The sequence below is a fragment of the Lontra canadensis genome, unplaced genomic scaffold (genome assembly GCF_010015895.1).
Source record: "Lontra canadensis isolate GAN:19392208 unplaced genomic scaffold, GSC_riverotter_1.0 scaffold6, whole genome shotgun sequence".
Taxonomy (NCBI): domain Eukaryota; kingdom Metazoa; phylum Chordata; class Mammalia; order Carnivora; family Mustelidae; genus Lontra; species Lontra canadensis.
In genome coordinates this window covers 3,020,358-3,038,970 of record NW_022631000.1, presented here as the reverse complement: position 1 = coordinate 3,038,970, position 18,613 = coordinate 3,020,358, and the positions used below count along the sequence as shown (strand labels likewise).

Sequence of the window (18,613 nt, the reverse complement as noted above, 5' to 3'; positions counted from 1 at the left end):
TAGTGGAGAAATCTGGCAGACAACACCTTAAGCAAGTGATCATTATTACTATTACTAGCAATATAACAAATTAAATCATGCACTTGCTGCTACAATGAGGACACATCAGTTCTGTGCTATTCTTGCCAAAAATTCATAAACTGAATTTAATCATGAGGAAATAGCAGGCAAATCCCCAACTGAGGATCTTTTACAATAATTGCCTTATCGTTTTAAAAAAGTCTAACGTCATGAAAGATAAACACTGAAGTGTTCCAGATTAAAGGACTAAAGAGAGACAGATAACAACTACACCACGTGGGACAATGAAGTGGATCTTTGACTACAAAGACAGTAATGGAGCAAATGGTGAAATGTGAAAAAAGTCTGCAGGACAACAGTACAAAGTAATACAGCAAAGTATTATAATAATGTTAATTCCCTGATTGTGACAATTGTCCTGTAGTTACTTAAGATGTTAACATTTGGAGAACATGGAAATACCTTGTAATACTTTCACAATGTTTTCTAAGTCTGAATGAAGTTTAAAATTCAAAGAAGTACCTTCACATGACCAGGAAAGTAACTTCCCTCCACACTAAGTGAAGCTAACCTTGATTACAAGAGCCAAGAAAAACATTTGAAAACCCACAGCCTTCATTTGTAATTATTGAAACTGGAATGAGTCTTAATTCTAAAATGTAGCTCAATTTTTTATTTACTAGGACCCGACCTACTGGGCAGCAGCCATATAAACATTTTGAACACATGACATGGAGCCAATGGATGGTAGACACTACGTATACCTTCTAACACTTAAGGATTTTCAAAGATATGCCTTGGCAGGATGTTCTACAGCACAGGACAGAAACACTTTGGCAGTGAAGGAGAGGGAGGATTTGGATTAAGTCTTTTCCAACCCCAGATACTATAATGCTATAGAACTATGTGCTAAGTTAGGTAGACTCCAATAATACTAATTTTAAATTTCTCATTACTTTGGCCAACAATCTGGGCAAGAGCAACAATCGTAACACCTGGCTCTTCTTTTTTATTAAAAAACAAAAACAAAAAAAACCAGCAACAATTACATAGAATAGAAAATAAGAACACTATTGAGTTTGACAAATTTATTGGTATTTTAGTAAAGACATTCATCTCAGTCGTTTCTCTCCCATCTTGACCTTAGGTTAATATTTCACTTGAGTCAAGAAAAGAATAAGTAGGAGAGGGATGTTATTTTAACATAAGCAGTAAAATGGACAAAAGTGGAAAGTTTGCCTACATTAAAGCAAGTTAAATTCATGTATCTTGATATAATTAAATCGTGTAAGAACTAATAGTTCTATATACATTTCCATCGTTTTACTTGGGGCTTACTCTAAACTTAAATGCAAATGAACAAAATGTTAGGAATATATATATACAGGCTGCTTCTCTGGAGTTATTACCTATTAAAAGAGCTCAGCAAGTAGTTACCACCAATAAAATAGTCTGAAGCTGCCTCCAAATTAAGCACTGCAGGAGTATTCAAAGAAATCATTATACTGTTTCTTTCATCTGTGACTAAGCTTTTAAAGATGTGTTTAACTGTCACATTAAAAAATAATTTATACAAAAATTTAAAAAAAACTCCTACAATACATAGGTCTAACAACATATATGTGGTCAAAGAATCCATAAGATATGTTTAAAGATGCATTTTCTTTCTTTCTTCGGTACCTAAAATGTGCTTTTGAGAGGCCACTGGTTAATATGTATACACTTCAAATAAACCATATTACTGTATTAAAATAAGAATTCTTGCATTGAGTTCAAATCAAATTTGCTTTCACAAGTTAGTAACTTAAATTAAGCTTAAACGAATTTATAGAAAGTGCATCTTTCTCATTTTCATCTTCATACAATGTTGTTTTTTGGTGTTTCTACCTTTTAAAAATAAAAACAGCCAAATATTTAAGTATTATGTATATTTAAATTTTTGGTGGTGGTTTGTATTTTAAAAGAAACAGCTTCCTTACGATTTGCCTCAAGATCTGGTGGAAATGCTTACAGGAACTAGCTAATAACAAAAACCAAGAGAAGCACATTCAAAATACTGATTTACTTTGGTAGCAAATGGTCTTTGAAGACTAATGAAGGTAGACAAGACCCATTAAAGTGAAGTGGGCTATTTCCAATACTCAACAATTTACATAAAATTTAAAAAAATTTTTTTGAAGAGCTAAGCATCTGTACCAACTGATAGCAATGCAATATCTAGTTTACAATGACTTGAAACAAAACAAATGCCCAATAGGGGAAAAAAAAGCGGTATTTTAATTTTATCTAACATACTTTTTTCAGTCATAGGCCAGTAACATTTTCTTCCCAATACAATACTCCCTCTCTATAAGGCTGTTCCTGGGAGCCAGACACTTTAGGTTAATAAGGGAGTTAAGAGTAATTGCTTGCAGGTTAATAGACGATAACTTTTTGCGTTCCTCTTAATGTGCTAATAGTTGTGTCTAAAAAAATATGCAATTCTTAGAAAGGTACCATTTCTGATTTTTTATTATCTGTAACCTTTGGAAACTAATCACATGAAACTACAAAATTAGCAAATGTCTTGAAATCTGTATATAAAACATAAATTACCTCTAATTTCAAACTCTCATTTATTAGTGTACCACTCAATCTTAAAAAAAAAAAAAAAAAAAAAAAGGAAAAAAAAAAGGCGGCTCCAAAGATAGTCTTATACCATTCTTTAAAAAAGGAAACTGTTCCTTTTAACTTTACACCCACCCCACACCCCAATTTCAACACATCATTTAATTGTCTTGGTCATGGACATTTCCAAGATGAGATTTTATATTTCGTTCCCAGAGCTTCTGGTTATCAGAAAAACCATGCTTTCCTTTATTGAAGGAATTTGGTCCTGCTGATGTTGGTGTATCCCTGTGTTAAAAGATAGGAAATTTATTTAAAAGTTACATAAGCCTTTCGGGTCATGTTTTTAATTCATTCAAAACATATTTGTTTAGTACCTATTATGAACAGAGGCTGAGTATCACAAGCCCCTACAGATTTTTTTTTTTTAAATATACTTTCTGTAAGACCCAGTCCTAAAATTTCAGATTCAGTAGGTCTGAGAAGACCAGCATGTTTAACACTTAAGGTGATTCTGACATATAGCTAAGGGTAGCAACCACAACAGTTTTTAAAACTGCTGCTTGAAACCCTTTAAAAGGGTCATGAAATCAACTGATGGCTTGCCATCAGCATTTATAAAAAATGAAAAAGAAAAACATGAAGACATATTAGTAACACATAAAAAGGTTCATTGTCATTGTGGATTTATGTAATAGATTTGTTTCAATTTTACCTCTTTGATATATTTTCAAATATATAAACAAACAAACTGGGTGTTTAAACTGGGTTACATGGTCAGATGTATTTCTTTCTTCAGGTTCCAGTATGAAAGGAAAGTACATAGGCAGTCACTGGGACTGTTCCTATTTGAATCCTAGACCCCAAGTCTGAAATGGATGCTTGCATATGGACTTGGTTCTCTAGGAGTTTATAATTTGGCAGAAATGGGGACAAACTATGGGTTGCTTTAAATCCGAACTTTCTTACTAGCCTCTAAGTTACCTATTTATGTATACAAAGACAAGAAAATGGGCATTATGTTAACTTGATATTAATGTTATTTCCATGACAAAAGAACCATGGGGGAAAATTAAAAATTAAAACACTTGTCTTATTTTGGTATTTGGCACCTTAATTACAAAGGAAAAAAGGGCATGTACAATCAAGATTAAATGTAGAGAATAATATGACAGGTGAATGAGTGAAAGCCTTCTTTTTAATACTGAAAAAACTTAAATTTTAGATCAGAAACATTTCTCACATATATCTGAAGAAAATACAGATTATATGTATTTGAAAAGAAATATACTTAGAATTATTATTTTTTCATAAGGTATTCAATTTCCCTTTCCAGGAGAGAAAATAAGATCACTGATAGCTCACAAAACAAAACTGTTCTGTCCAAATATGCAAGAAAAGCCTAAAGTTCATTTTAAAAGATCATTCTTTACAATTTTTATAAACAAATATATACCTTCCAATATTCTTCATCCTCATCTTTGCTTCTGGAGGCATTTCCTCTGGCTCACTCTGGAGGAAAAAAAAAAGATGATATATTACAGGTTTATTAAATTCACTTGATTACTAATAATACTAAATTTTGTATTGAAGTCTTCTAGCATTTTCAATACTATAAATTTTGGTAAAAGGAGAAAAGTATTTATCTTAACTACATTTTAAAAAGAAACACAGATCTTCAAGTGTGCTGACTTTGCATAAATAGACCTCCTAGAACCCAAGCCATTTGTTTACTATGCAGTATACATTGTGCTAAGTGCTTTAATATGCACTCTTTTAAACCCTTAACAATCCTCAGGGCACTGGGTGGCTCAGCTCACTGAGCATCCGTCTGACTCTTGGCTTCAGTCTGGGTCTTGATCTCAGGGTGGTGGAATCAAGCCCTGAGTTGGGTTCCACACTGGGGGGTGGGGTTGTAGTTGGCTTGGGGATTCTCTTCCTCTGCCCCTCCCCTGACTCGTGCATGTGCCAGCTCATTTGCACTCTCTCTCTAATAAATCTTTAAAAGAAAAACAAAAAACCCCCTAATAATCCTACTAGGTAAGGATAATTATCATCATTTGCATTTTTAAAATTAAAGAGAGGTAAACAAGCGTAATTCGTCCAAAGTTAAAAAGCTAATAAATAGCACGGGGCCCCTGGGTGGCTCAGTGGGTTGGGCCTCTGCCTTCGGCTAGGGTCATGATCTCAGGGTCCTGGGATCGAGCCCCACATCGGGCTCTCTGCTCATCGGGGAGCCTGCTTTCCCCCTCTCTCTCTGCCTGCCTCTCTGCCTGCTTGTGATCTCTCTCTCAAATAAATGAATAAAAAATCTTAAAAAAAAAAGCTAATAGCAACACAGCTGGATGCCAAAGCAAAGATTCTTGGGGCACCAGGGTGGCTCAAGTCATGATCTCGGGGTCCCGAGATGGAACCGCCACCTTCCACCACCTTCCCCCACCCACCATCGGGCTCCCAGATCAGCAGGAAGCCTGCTTCTTCCTCTCACACTCCCCCCTACTTGTGTTCCCTCTATCCCTGTCTCTCTGTCAAAAAAAAAAAAAAAAAAAAAGGTGTTCCAAGCAAAGATTCTTAACAACTTTATGGTATTGCTCCTTCTAAAAATGTCTTTTACTAAAAAGGTATCTTTAAAGGTCATTCTTTCCATACTTCTAAAGATGTTAAAAAGATACATGATAAGTTAAATTCATTATAGGTCTATTTTTATGTATGAATTTTACTCGTGAGCTTTTTAAGTACGTACCACGACTGACATGGTGCTTTAACTCATGACCCTGAGATCAAGAATTACATGCATGTTCTACCAACTGAGCCAGCCAGGAACCCCTAAATACTCTTTTTAAAAAGAGTATCCTTAAGATCTAGACTAAAGGAGTTTCTCCTGGTCAAGTCTGAGACAATTTGGGCATTACTGCCTATTGAATCAAGAACCCACAAACCTACACTACACTTACATAAATAAGGGAAAGCTCTTCCTTACAGGAAGAGACAATAAATGTGAAAGAGGTAAAACAATGAGAAAAATCATCATTTGGCAAACATTCATAATAACAGAGTCTGGTAGGAATCATCAACGGATGCTAACACTCATGAGAGTGTTTAAAAAATTATATATTTTCACGTATCCTTTTTTTTTTTTTTCCTTAGATTTTATTTATTTATTTGACAGACAGAGACAAGTAGGCAGAGAGGCAGGCAGAGAGAGAGGAGGAAGCAGGCTCCCCGCTGAGCAGAGAGCCCAATGCGGGGCTCGATCCCAGGACCCCGGGATCAGGACCTGAGCTGAAGGCAGAGGCTTTAACCCACTGAGCCACCCAGGCGCCCCATGTATCCTTTCTTTTAATTAAAGATTTATTTCTAGGTAATCTCTATACCCAACTTGGAGCTCAAACTTAACAAAACCGAGATCAAGAGTCGCACGTTCTACTAACTTAGCCAGCCAGGCGCCCCATAAATTTTAATTTTTATTTTTTATTTATTTATTTTTTTTTAATTTTAAGTAGGCTCCACACCCAACACAGAGCTTGAATTCACAATCCTGAGATCAAGAGTCATGGGTTCTATGGACTGAGGCAGCCAGGCAACACCCACATATTCTTTTTTTTTTTCCTCAGAGAGAGAGACACACAGCAAGAGAGGGAACACAAACAGCGGGAATGGAAGAGGGAGAAGCAGGTCTTCTGCTGAGCAGGGAGCCCTATGTAGGGTTGGATCCCAGGACCACGACCCTAGCCGAAGGCAGATGCCTAAGGACTGAACCACCCAGGCACCCCACCCGCATGTATTCTTTAAGCATATCCCCAAAGATAAATTTTAATAACAAAAGGTAAAATAGTAATTTGAGAAGTACAGAAACCTGCCAGACATGACTTTAACCAAATGATCAAAGTTAACACTGTCAGTAATGGGACATATTGACATGTGCTCCCTGATATGATACAGTAAGAACTTGGCATCACCTGCCAACGTAAGTAATATGAATCTAATCATGAGGAAACATTATACAAATTCCATCTAAGGGACATTTTACAAAATAACTGCCCTGAACTTTTCAAAAACGTTAATGCCATAAAACAGAAAGACCCAAGAATTGTCCAAACTAAAGGAGACTAAGGAGACCACAACTAAAAATATATTTTTAAATTTCAAAATTAATTAAAAGGATGCCCTCATTGTCCAACATACTTTAGGCTGATATATATTCAAGGTTACTTAACTATGTTCTGCAGAAAAAGGAAAAAACCAAGCACACATTCTTTTATCTAAGAGACAAGTTGTTTATATCCTTCACCATCATTTTGTTAATTTCTCCATTTGCAGAATGGGAATAACTACATCACATGATTCACAGGAATATATGGAAGATAAAGTTACGGGAAAAGATGTCCAAATTGTTAGGTGTTCAAAGCCAGTACTATGATGCAGGAGCTTTTCCAGCCTCTCTTCTTTTGCATATGCTGTTCCCTTCTTCCTATAATGTCCTTCCCTCATACATTCTATACATACCAAAAAGCTACCTAGTCTCTTAAGAATATTAGAGATGACAGAAAACATTAAATACTATTAAATTTGTATTTTTCAAACTTTTTTTGAGGGGGTGAAATACTCTTTTCCTCAATAAAAACTTATTTGGGTCCTTAAGTATCAAACAGATTAAAGAATAGCTACGAGTGAAAAAGAGGGCAGTAGACTAGAGTCATGCTTGTTAGGGATCACCTAACACCACAGGAGCTCTGAGACATTTCCAAAGAACCCCAGAACTCTGAGTAGTAGCTTAAAAATACAGGATTTAAACTGAGTCTTCATTTTATAGCTGAAAAACTAAGGCTCCCGAAGGTGAAGTGACTTATTCACACTTATTCACAGGTTTTCTACCTGTTAGTAATTAGACAAGACAGGAAAAGAATCCACGTCTTCCCATTGCCAGTCTAGTAGTCATGGTCTTTCCATGCTGTTGCATCTAGTTACTCAGACTCTCTTCCTTCCCCGAATTTCCATACCGCTTTATGTCTTCAGATACTTTTGATTTTTATTTTCTACTATTTTATGCCCTACTAGTCTGAATTCCTAGAGGAACATGTCTGATCTATCTTTATAATCTCACTGTGCCTAGCATACAGAAATCACTCCAATATGTAAAATGAGTTAAGTCCAAAGAACACATTGATAACCACAGTAATTCTTTACCTGATTTGGGCTCCAATCACTCCACAGTCATCCTTGCCCAAACTTCTCCACAGAAATCTCCAGTCCAGTCAAATGCAGCTGCTATGCCTTTACTGCTCTTAAAACTCTTAGCTTATAAAAGTAGTCCTAGGTTTGTCACAACGCTGCCTAATGTTTTGGCATCCAACTCCTATTTCTTCTCTATATATTCTTCCCAATCACTTCAGTCTACAGTATGCTCCTCAGAATGTATTAATTCTTAACCATACTGCTTTTGGGAGCAATTGCTCATGTACTCTGTTAATACTTAACTGTTATACAATGGGGTCACATTTTAAGTGGGGGTTAGTTTCTAAAGTCAGAAACCAAAAAATCAGTCAAAATGATGCTTTATATTCCACATATGTTATTGATAAGCATAAGAGAGGGACACTGTGAGAGGCATAAGGAAACTAGGACTGCCTAAGGGAACAGCAGATAAGCAACTCATGCTCACTCTGGAACACCTGCTTATTGAATAGGCTTCTAGCAGAATCACCTGCACTATTAGCTATTCTTGGGGATACCAGAAGAAAGCGTTACAGCCGCCTTTTCAAAGCTGAATGCATGCACGATGTCACCACTGAAGACTCCAACTACAGAATTATTAAAGACAGCAGCATTAAATTTCTGTTTTTGGGGGCGCCTGGGTGGCTCAGTGGGTTAAAGCCTCTGCCTTCGGCTCAGGTCACGATCTCAGGGTCCTGGGATCGAGCCCTGAGTCAGGCTCTCTGCTCTGCGGGGAGCCTGCTTCCCTCTCTGCCTCCCTCTCTGCCTACTTGTGATCTCTCTCTGTCAAATAAATAAATAAAATCTTAAGAAAAAAAAAATTTCTGGTTTTGGACCCTACATATTTCCTAGCACATATGTGTACTACTATTGTTCATAATAAGCATTTGTTTATTTGATTCTTTTTTTTTTTTCCTTTTTTGAAGTAGGCTCCATGCCCAGTGTGGGGCTCAAACTCATGAATGTAAGATCAAGACCTGAGCCAAGATCAAGAGTCAGACGCTTAACCAAATGAGCCACCCAGAAGCCCTTGATTTGATTCTTAACTTGACTGCTCCCAAAGGCAGTATTTTAAAAAATCCTACAACAAAATAAAATCAATAGAAATATGCAGATTTTGTAGGCATCACACACACACACACAACTATTCAGAATTACGAAGAAAATTCACTAGTACCATTAATACAACCTATAATCAGCCACTAACATCTTCCTTGAAGAACTGGTTAAAGTAAAATAAAACTAGTTGTTGACTTACATCTTCATCTTCATTAAAAGCTGCTGCTACTGAAAGAGTTTTTGGAGCAAGTGTTGGAACAGTTTCTTTAGGCTTCTGAAGAAAAAACACATTAAGAAGTATCACATAATGTTAAAAAAAGTATCATATAATGTTTATACAGGCATGCTTAATGATACAAATAACATTTTAAAAGACTTGATTTTATGTTTTCATAGAAACCTATAGTAAGGAACTCAGAAAAAACTTCAAAGAAATCCATTTTTTGTTTTTAAAAATCTGGCTATCGATGGGTATAGCTTTATCTCTATTAATTATATGTCCATTTATTTTCATCCCGTAAAACATTTTCTAGTCAGGATATAGAGTATCATTTAGCTAAGGGGTACCTGGAAAAGGTAAAAGAAAATGATTAGTAGTATTTTACCACAGTAATAAAAAATGAAGTGCAGTGTGCCTTGAGAACATAAAAGACACCAAGACTCATCTCTCTACTGGTTAGCTTTCTGCCCTATAGCCTATAAACGTGGTTCTCTTCTATCTAACCTAAGTTTCTGAGTTCAGTTGTCCACACTATCTTCATCCTCTCATCATCCATTTTGTCTTCAAACAACTGCAGTCTGGTTTCCTCTCATTGCCCCATGGCTTCTCACCTAGAATTGGGTGACCTTGGTTCTATAGGGTCACCAATAACCAGTGCACCACTTTTGACTCTAATCACCAGCTACTTTTTTAAACACTCCTACCTTGACTTCTCTGACAATGCTTTTTAGAGGCTATTCTAATTCTCTGATCTTTTGTTCCCTCTTTGTTTCCTCCTGATTCCCCCCCTTAAATGACAGACACCCCAGATTCCATCCTTAGGGATTTTTCCTTTCCTTCTCTGTACTTCGCTAGTTAACTCCATTCACTCCCATAGTTTTAACTACCAAATCCTATGTCTGCCCCAAATAGGATGCAACACGCCTACTGGATAGCTCCACTTAGAGCCCCAATGGGTACTTTAGTTTCACAATGTTCTAAGTACCCAAGCCAGAAAACATTTTCTTCAACTTGCATTCAATTGTAAAGTCTTGTTGCTTAAATCTCTATCTGAAAGACCTACATCTCCCTCTGCATTCCCATCAACTACTGACACTTCAGGCCCCTTAGCATTACTTGCCTCAACTACTGTTAGAAATACCATCTCCCCACCTTCTGTGTTTCCTCCCTCTAATACTCTATAATGCTACCAGAATGTTTATCTCTAAAATGAAAATCTGTGTTGTTCCCATAGCTCTGCTAGAACTTAAATAAAACAAAACTATATTATGTAAGTCCTTTCTGATTCCGTTCTGTGGTCTTATTTGGGGGGGGGCTTTCTACCCCTACATTTGGATACCCTTTCCAACTACAATTTCCTGAATGGCTTCACATCTAAACTGCTTTTGCACAAAATTCTTTTTATCTGAGATGCCCTTTGCCTCCTGTCTACAGTTAACCCTAACTCAAACATCACCTCATCAGTGAAATCTTCTCTGATCTACTGAAACAAAATGAAGCACTCTTTCTTCTAGAACACAAATGCTTTTTTATAAATGTTTGCTTTTGAAGGAATAAAAATGTTAACTTGGAGATTATGCATAGAGACTCTAGAAATATCCTTTACTTTTAAATACGTCAGGTGTTTGATGCACATTCAACAGATGACACAAGTAAGTGCCTGTTGATCAACTGCCTTTTCATATCATATAATCAAAAGCAATAGTTTCAACTATTTTTTGTATCTTAAAACTCACTTCCTCAAGATGACCCTGTTTATAATAAAGTTTACCTGATAAAAACAGGTTTTTGTTTTCCAAAGATTTAGATGGTTTACTGAATAGGCTTTATCAACAAAATCCTCCTACCTAAAATGATCAGCAATTACTAAATCATGTTAATGATTTAGAAAAAGTAGGGATTTGGACATCTAATTTAGGGGTGTGCTGACCACAGAAAAACCTGTTATCAAAAGAAACATCCATATGAAGGTGTATATGAGAATACATGTTTAATGACTATCAAAAAAATCCTGCAAATATTTATGCAGTTGGTCTATGCAACTTCATTAAAAAAAAAAACTAAACAAAGAATCACTCAAATAGGAAGAAAAGTCATGAAGTAATGAAGTTAAAAGCTGTATATCTTTTGTCCAGAATCAATTTTTTAAAGAAAGGAAGAAAATAAAGGCAAAACAACATAGGGTGGGAGTAGGAGTTCTGAGAAATGGTAGCTCTTTTAAAATAAGAAGTGTAACTCAAACACACTGACTCTGGCGGAAACCTGATCCACATTATATCTTTAAGATCTCTGAGTGAAACATCAAACACACAAATAAAGCTATATGCATCTGGCAAATGAACATTAATTTTCACAGAACAGATATGAATAAACAATTCAAAAGCAATAATCCTAATAATTTCAGGATTATTCTCCTTATACAAGAATGTAACTATTTTCTAAAGCTAACAATAATACACTAAGCATTTTTTCCTTAAAGATCTATGTGCTTGGAACATATGAAATTGTCACTTTTGTAGGTCAGAAATAGTCAAATCTAGAAACTTCATGTTTCAATCTAGTATTTCAAAACTTTCCAGATACTCCACGGTTAAAAATTATTAATTCAAGTTTTATATTTAAAACAAAGACTCAAAAGTTGATTTATCATAGGACAACATGGCTCAATGTCCATTTGTAGCTCCAAAGTAATAGGAAGTTATTAAGTAATACCTCACTAGTACTGATTTCTACAGATATTATTTTTAATATTACCAGAATTGAAAGAGAAGAAAAATAAATTCTTTCTGAAAATATTTTTCAGAGTTTTTGCTCAATTTGGAAAAATTCTAAGCTCTTACTTTATAAATCATATATTGCTTATATAGTTACTCCTTCTCCTATTCCAAACCTTTTTTCTTAAAAGTTTTCTTGAGTTATAATATATCCACACCATTCTTGAATGCAGAGCTAGTAACTTCTTAAATACTTACATGTAAGTTCAAGCACTAATGTACCTTTTTAGACTCAATTTACCATAATCCCCTATAAGCAGGTTCCTGAAACAAATTTTTAAGTCCCATTTTGAACATCATACAGGTAAAATAACAACTCACACTTGATCCAAGTTTGATGGATATGGCTGAGGCTTTCTTTGTCGTCTGACTACCTATGGCAAATCCAAACTTGGAGATCTTTGTAGGTTTTGTTGGGAGGTCTGCAGCTTCTTCTTCAGCTGATCGCTTCTCAGCGCTGCGACTGGAACTTTCCCCTCCATTACTGGAAGAAACAGTCTTAGTTTTCACAGGTTTTTCTGCTTCTTCTTCAGGTCCTGGTGAAGTCGAAACAACTTACCAAGATGAGCTATTTTTACTGAGCAGATTGATGGGAGCAGCAACCTCAAAAATCATCGTTATAAGGAAGATACCTCTGCAGTTGTCACCTACTGACCCAACAGTCTCTTCCACTGTTTGTTAGAGTATACAGCAGGAACTGAGATTGTGTGGCAGTAGAAGAGGCTCCCATGAATTAACTAGCATAAAATACAGAGCAATTTAAAATTATAAACACAGAGTTCACAAAATCTAAGACCCTTCAACTAAACACTATTATAAAAGTTATATAATTAATCATTTGTGGGATTCTGCTTTTTAGAAATTAAGGTCTGTAAGTTCTTCTACACAAACTAGGTTGTGAGCAACTGGTCACATCACAGAATAATACATTTGATTAATAAATTCTGACATTCTTCAATTATTACTACTAGTTATACAAAATACCTAGTTATGAATGGCTTATTACCAGAACTACAATGTTAATACAGCCTGGAGTAAGTTTCTTGAGTGATGTGCTCCTCACGTACCTCTCACACAATTTTTAGAGTTGAAAAGGAAACTAAAGGAAGACATCAAGTCATTCCCTCTTATGTGATTTAATTCTACTCTGAAACCTTAATTATCACCTATTTTAACAATCATATTTAGGTTTACACACTACTTTTTTTCAAGAAAGATGAACTCATTAAAATTTCAAATATACATATGTAAATTTGGAATACAAGATGGCTTTCGGTGATTTTGCTTGTATTTGTATTAATCAGTGACAAAATAAGTTAGCATCTTGAGTATCTTTGGTCTTTTACACTAGAAAGCTATTTAAGAACATACTGAATGGTAAGACAAATATGGTTGACTAAAAATTTTATTTTCTTTCCCCAATTCACCCTATAGAATGTTTTCGGCTACACTAAACAGTTTATTTATAAAGAGAAGAGGTTCTAAGCAACAGCCCTGACAACAGTTAACGGGACAAACAACTAGAATGGGGGGAAAAGTGCAAATCAAACAGAAATAGCTGGACAAGTAACAGATTAAAAAATCCAGAAGTGGAAGCTCTCAATCTATATAATCTTGAACGATGAGGTCTCTAGATTAATAAGCACTTTGAACAGAACATCTGATTTTGTTTAGAGGAAAGATAACAGAACTCTTTATTCCCTTTGGAAGGGGGTGAAAGCTGTAATAAAATGCAGGTGAGGAATTAAGCAGGATTAGATGTTTTGGGATTTCCTTAGGAGACAAAGACAGCACTGGAATGGTTGTTGGAAGTGCCATTTACTTATTTAAATATGCAATTATAAAAGCACTTGAAGGATGTAAGATCAATATTTAATAGCTGAAATACAGAAATCGATTTAGAATTTCTAGGGGCACCGGGAAGGCTCAGTAGGTTAAGTGTTTGCCTTAAGCTCAGGTCATGATCTCAGGGTCCTAGGATCTAGTGGCACTGGGCTCCCTGCTCAGTGGGGAGTCTGCTTCTCCCTCTCCCTCTGACCCCCCACCCATGGTCTCTCTCTCAAATAAACAAATAACATCTTAAAAAAAAGTTAATTTAGAATTTCTTAAAAAAAAAAAAAAAGACTGTCTTATGCCAACGTTAGTGTTTTCAAAGCCCAAGTTTAGAACTGAAAGCATTATTTTAAATTTTATTCTGCATTATATTTACAGCTTTAATCAAGTATGAGTTTTACTGTAGAACCTAAACAATGATAACTATTTCTTTGTGACTAAAATTGAAAATGCAGTCTCTATATATGGGAACACATAAAAACATATAGAAAATGCACTGCATTTACATAAAGAAACAATCTATACACTAAGGAACAAGTTTTGTGCAAACACAAACTCTGAAAAACATCAAAACAAATAGCATAAAGAACATTCAGTCTTGACTGCAGTATACTCTGTTCTCTGAACTGTGACCTAAGAGCTACACATAATTAGTCAAGATTTCCAGTTCTTTAAAAAAAAAAACAAAAACAAACTATCTTTTCTTAATTCTAGGTCTCCTTTTACCCAGAAAATAATTCTGGAACAAAGAATCTAGAAAAACTAAAGCATAAATAATAAAGTGAAGAACATTAATCTCATTATATATTAATACCATTAAGAGTGACAACTGGCTGAGTTAGTATGTGATAATATATGGAACACAATACTATCTGCCCAATCACACGATGCTAAAGAGAAAATTTCTATAGACACTGCTGTAGAAAAGGCAGCATGAACAGGGGAGTTGGGAAAACTACCACTAATTAAGTAATCAACTGGAAGCAATTCAATTTTATTCACACTGCTTTCTTGCCACCTTAAGAGGCAATCTATTAAGACCACCCACATCTCAGGTCTGTTCTGGAAATGGAACATACTATGTCTAACAGCTTATGTCTAAACATGACTAATTCCAGGGATGCCTGGGTGGCTCAGTCAGTTAAGTGTCTCCCTGCGGCTCAGATCATGATCCTAGGTCCTGGAATTGAATCTTGCATGGGGCTCGTTGTCAGTGGGGAGTCTGCCTGCCCCTTCTCCTGCTTGTGTGCTCTCTCTCTGATAAAAGAATAAAATCTTAAAAAATAATAATAAATAAATAAACATGACTGATTCCAGATCCAGCAAATTATTTTTGGACGTAGTAAATAACCGGCTATGTTCAACTCTAAAGAAGTTTGTTGGGGGTTTTCCTTTTTTTTTTTTTTTTTAAGCCACTGTAAATAGACACCAGCTTTGAAAATATCCACACTTCAGAGAAGAGATGAGGGGAAAAGGAGTGAAGGAAGAAGGTGGGTGTACTATTAGTACTCATTACTTAGCCTTAAATGGCTCAATGTGTCAGATGAATTGGAGCTTTTATTTTATCTTTAGGTAATCCTCCTCTAACAATTATGTAATAAAATACACAAAATACTTAGGAAATAAAGCAAATGGAGTAAGCAATGAAAATGGAAAAGTGTGACACCCAAATCTATGTTATCATCAATGTGACTGTTATTACAGATTCTACAAGTCTATATAGAGTTCATCAGAAAGTTATTTCAACTAATGTGAACTTTGAAATAAATCACTAAATATGAGCCTTAATTTCTAGGTACATTAGAGTGTTTTTATTTTTTTTTTAAGACTTTATTTATTTGACAGAGAGAGAGACAGCAAGAGAGGGAACACAAGCGGGGGGGAGTGGGAGAGGGAGAAGCAGGCTTCCCACCAAGCAGGGAGCCTGATGTGGGGCTCCATCCCAGAACCCTGGGATCATGACCTGGGCCGAAGGCAGACGCTTAACTACTAAGCCACCCAGGTGCCCCCAAAGTATTTTTCCTTAAATACAACATGTACTACACTTTAGCATTTGGAGCTTTTAATCAAGAACTGTTGTTTTCAACTTATTTAATGGGATCTTTGTATTTTGGACCACGGAAAATAAAATTTTGAGATGACCATAGATTAGCAATGTGAAAATTCTTGGCAACATGGCTTATATTTTAAAGAATGAGTAAATATGTGATCAGTTTTCTAAATAAGAGAATCACAATTTATAGCAAAATATGCATAAAATTATATAATTGTACTAGATCTTCATCAAGGAATATTTTAATAAAAGGGATTTTTATCTAGTTTGCATTCACTCTGAGCTAACAAAGTATATAGTTAATGTGAAATCAAATGACACATGGTACTAGCATTTTTTTTCTTTTCCACTGAGTAGCAGGAGAGGAAAGGTGGCCCTTGGAGAACAAAGTTACCTTACTTTAAAAAAAAGTACCTAATAAGAACGTTTAAGTCCCTAAGGATATATCCTTCATGATCCATTTGTATTCGGCTTAAATGAGAACATACTCAAGACCCTCCTAATGGCTGGGATAATGTCACTTTCATTAAAGTCCTTCTCAGATAGCTTAAAATAGCACAAGATGGTCATGATTTTGATATGGACAGTTTTCTAAGATCTCTGTTTCAATGAGCCACAAAAATGTAGCTGAAGAGAAAATAAAAATCTGCCCAAAGGCTTATCTTTAGCATTATCCTCTTTAAGGTGAGAACAAGTTCAAGTACATAGCTTCTCTTACTGACATAAATTCATTCATAACTACTTACAAAAAGTTACACTCCCAACTTACTGGACTGTTCAACAGGAGCTAAAAATCAGCTCAGTAAGACCCTGAGAAAAACTTGAGAGTGTTTCAAAATAGTGCCAACTTGTCACAAAACTAGCAATTCAGCAAATCCACAGTAGTATTACCTGTTTTTATCTGACATTCAAAATTGCTTTATATGCAACAGCACTATCTTCTTGTTAAGGCAGGCACATTGAAGGCATATTACGACAAAGTTATGAAGGGACTACTTATTTTAAATCACCACCAAGGATACCATAATTTTTTATATCATCCAAGTTAACTTTATACTACCACCCTGCATACAAAAACATGCTACAATAGAAACATCAACACTCATACTAGAGTTAATTACCCCTAACTGAAAGGGTGATGGATAAATTACACAGTCCAGTTATGCTGACACTTAAGGTACATCTTGGTAACACATTAAACACATCTTCAATATCCTCAAGACACTTAAAAAGCTATTCTACAAAGTTAAAAGATAGTCTGAAAGCCAGTTAAGATTCTTTCTTTAGATTACAGATCTTTGGTTTTCCTCAAACTATTAGTTTTTTATCCTTTCACTCAATAATACCCCAGATGATTTTTGAGGGGGAAAAACCCAACACTAATGAGATAGTACTATACGGTTTAAATTGCTGTTTAATTAAGTAACTGAACGCTACGTTTTTCTCAGTTTTTGTTCCCAAGGCAATTCACATTAAACGTCATGTTAGTAACGTCCTGATAACTGCCTTCATATGCTATTAATCTTCGATATTTTCTCAAACTAAATTTCAGGTATAAGATTTGAGGGAGTCAGAATAGAGAGTAAAACTTAAAACGTTCTAAAAAGATATTATGATCACGTCGCACGTGTTAAGTTACTTGCCTTGTTGCGACAAAGGGGGGTGGGGGCCTGGATAGAAGCTTCATTCCCCTCATGCACAAGGCCCAAATTTACGGGGGTGGAGGATACAGAATGAAGATAGCTGTAACCTGAGTTCGCATCGTAACAAAATACAGGAAAAGTCACACTAGCCTATTAAGCCACCTAAATATCTGTCATGAGGTTAGCTAGCAACAGCCTAACTCAGAAAAAGCAGACACTTTAAAGGCAGTCAAACCCTAACCCTAGACCCCGCAGTTTAAACAAGGGGGCAGGCAAAGGCATTCTTTTCCTCCATCTCGACCCATCCCGTTACAGGGTCAGTATTCAGCTTGAAAATAAAAGGCCGAGGTCCACCTCCTCGGCGAAAAGGGAGAAGCCAAGTAACTCCTAGGTGTAACTTAGAAGCCAGCACCGTCGGAAACTCGGCCTTCGGCCAGTTCCTGCAGCCACTGCTCGGTGACTCCCACTGTGTGTGTGCGCGTGTGTTTTGTGTGCTGTGCGTCTCCGGTGTGGCGGTAGCGGCTCCTGCACTGCTCGCTCCCGGTCCCACCCCGAGTTCCGTCCCCCTTTCTGGTACCCATATCCCTTCTCCTCGGAAGCAGGGCCTCCGGTGGGGCCAGCAGGTGACGGACAGTGGCCGGCTCTCCCCCGGCAAGGAGGCGATGTGGGCCCGGATCCCAGAGGGCCGCGCCGGGCGTGCCCGGGTCTCATCTGGGCCCAGCACCTGGCCGGGTGAGCGCCAGATCCGCCCATTCTCGCCTCCTTCCTACACCCCCCACCCTGGGGACCTCAAAGAAAGGCTCAGAGTATCCCACGCAGCCCGTAACGCTGGGGTTGTGTTCACCTCCGGCGGCTCCAGCTCGCTGCGGTTTCTCAGTCTTCTCCTCTCCCGCCTTCCCGTCCGCCATTTTCCCCGCCGCGGCCTCCCCTGCAGCCACGCCAAGGACGTCACGGCCCCGCCCAACAACCATTGAGTTTTGGAGCTAGCCAGCGAGGCAGCAGCGTAGAGCGGCCCTGGAAAGTGGAAAGAGGCCATTTTGGAAACGGAAGTGAATGTGACATCATCTGCGAGTCGACTTTGAACGAAGGGAGGGGAGTGTTGGGCTGCGTGTTTATGGGGGACTGGTTAGGACTAGAGCTTACTTAGGATTTTATGGTCCAGAGAAGTGGGGGAGATACGGGGGCACCA

The 18,613-nt window shown here is 36.8% G+C and overlaps 1 protein-coding gene across 2 annotated transcripts; it reads right to left on the bottom strand.

Annotated features, from left to right (window-relative positions):
- Positions 1–1,094: 1,094 nt before the first annotated feature.
- On the bottom strand, positions 1,095–18,396 carry PCNP (PEST proteolytic signal containing nuclear protein). Of its 2 annotated transcripts, XM_032852078.1 has the most exons (6): positions 18,269–18,375; positions 12,455–12,632; positions 12,217–12,379; positions 9,101–9,175; positions 4,085–4,140; positions 1,095–2,916 (listed from the first exon to the last, which is right to left on the bottom strand). In XM_032852078.1, exons 2-6 carry the CDS (start codon positions 12,508–12,510, stop codon positions 2,790–2,792), a joined length of 477 nt encoding a protein of 158 aa, XP_032707969.1. In that variant the 5' UTR covers positions 12,511–12,632; positions 18,269–18,375; the 3' UTR covers positions 1,095–2,789. The 2 variants fall into 2 exon arrangements, with proteins under 2 accessions (XP_032707969.1, XP_032707968.1); XM_032852077.1 differs by lacking the exon at positions 12,455–12,632 and having other exon boundaries at positions 12,217–12,431; positions 18,269–18,396.
- Positions 18,397–18,613: the final 217 nt, after the last annotated feature.

What these genes read in the sequence shown, in the direction of transcription:
- PCNP (XM_032852077.1), bottom strand. Translation starts at nt 18,395, where the DNA reads ATGGTTGTTGGGCGGGGCCGTGACGTCCTTGGCGTGGCTGCAGGGGAG. An exon ending in CTTTTAATGAAGATGAAGAT is followed by an intron (nt 4,141 to 9,100) that starts GTAAGTCAACAA and finishes TTTTTCCTCCAG; the next exon opens with AGTGAGCCAGAGGAAATGCC. An exon ending in AGGATGAAGAATATTGGAAG is followed by an intron (nt 2,917 to 4,084) that starts GTATATATTTGT and finishes CTTTTAACACAG; the next exon opens with GGATACACCAACATCAGCAG.